Source organism: Salpingoeca rosetta (assembly GCF_000188695.1).
Source record: "Salpingoeca rosetta unplaced genomic scaffold supercont1.24, whole genome shotgun sequence".
NCBI lineage: Eukaryota > Choanoflagellata > Craspedida > Salpingoecidae > Salpingoeca > Salpingoeca rosetta.
In genome coordinates, this window is record NW_004754910.1 from 653203 (window position 1) to 654327 (window position 1125).

The 1125-nt window shown below is 58.4% G+C and overlaps 1 protein-coding gene across 1 annotated transcript; it reads left to right on the plus strand.

Annotated features, from left to right (window-relative positions):
* Window positions 1-59: 59 nt before the first annotated feature.
* Window positions 60-1104, plus strand: PTSG_08645 (uncharacterized protein; the record flags this gene model as incomplete). The annotated part of the gene is made up of 3 exons (XM_004990378.1): window positions 60-123; window positions 250-498; window positions 842-1104. 3 exons carry the CDS (start codon window positions 60-62, stop codon window positions 1102-1104), a joined length of 576 nt encoding a protein of 191 aa, XP_004990435.1.
* Window positions 1105-1125: the final 21 nt, after the last annotated feature.

Consider the following 1125-nt stretch of genomic DNA (forward strand, 5'->3'; position numbering starts at 1 on the left):
GTACCAAACGGCACAACATTCGCTTGATCTCCTGCTTGTGCTTCTTCTCCCTCTGCCGCATGACATCATTCCTCACACGCTACTCGTGGTTGAATGTTGCGCTGCCTTGGCTCACCACAGAACGTAAGCTTCTCGCTCAAACCGACGCTGGTCACGGACACATCCCCCACCGCAGCACACTCACGTCACACTCCTCCTCCTCCTCCTCCTCGTCTCCTTCGTCTGCCACACCGCCTGCGCAACGGCCAGGCTCGCAGTCGCCACCATCGCCACCGTCACCGCCCTCTCCGTCCCACGATGAGGCCTCCTCCGCATCCCACGATGGCCGCTGGGCAAACATGCGCGCGCGGTTCAGCCCGTGGAACCGGCTGCTGTTTGCACTTGGTCGACAGCCCGCCGTGCGCCCGCAGGAGTCGCTCGAGGACGACGAGTACGAGTATGGAGATGACTATGACGATGAGGACGGCGATGAGGAGAGTGGAGGCGACTCCCAAGGCGGTAAGGATTTTTTTTGGACGACGCGCGACGGATGGATGCGTGCTGTGTGCGATTGTGACTGTGTGTGTGTGTGTGTGATTTTGATTGTACGTGTGATTGTGATTGTGCGCGCGCACTTTTTGTGTGTTCTGTGTGGTTGGAGGCACTCCCTCCTGTTTCTTGCAAGTGCCAATCGCCATGTTGACTTCAGAAGCACACGCACGATACACACACACAAACACACGCACATACACACACGCACATACACACACACACACTGACACATACACTCACTCACTGACACAAACACTCACGCACTGACTCGCTCCTGTGTTGTGTTCTCTACAACAACTAACATGCGCAGGCGACAGTGCCGGGAGCGATGGTGCACTTGGCACGAGCTACGGCAACGACGTGCAGCTGTGCCCGCACACGCAGCAGCACACCGTGGATCTGTGCGCACTCCCACCAGCTAACGGCACCACCACCACCACCACCACCACCAGCAGCGGCAGTGCTAATGGCAATGGCAATGGAGGTGTGGAGGACCACCAAGCCCATGCACTGCATGCACATGCACGAGGCAGCGTCGAGTTTGTGGGGCACCAGGGCAGCAGGCGCAAGTGAGGCAACTGTGTTGTGTTCGCA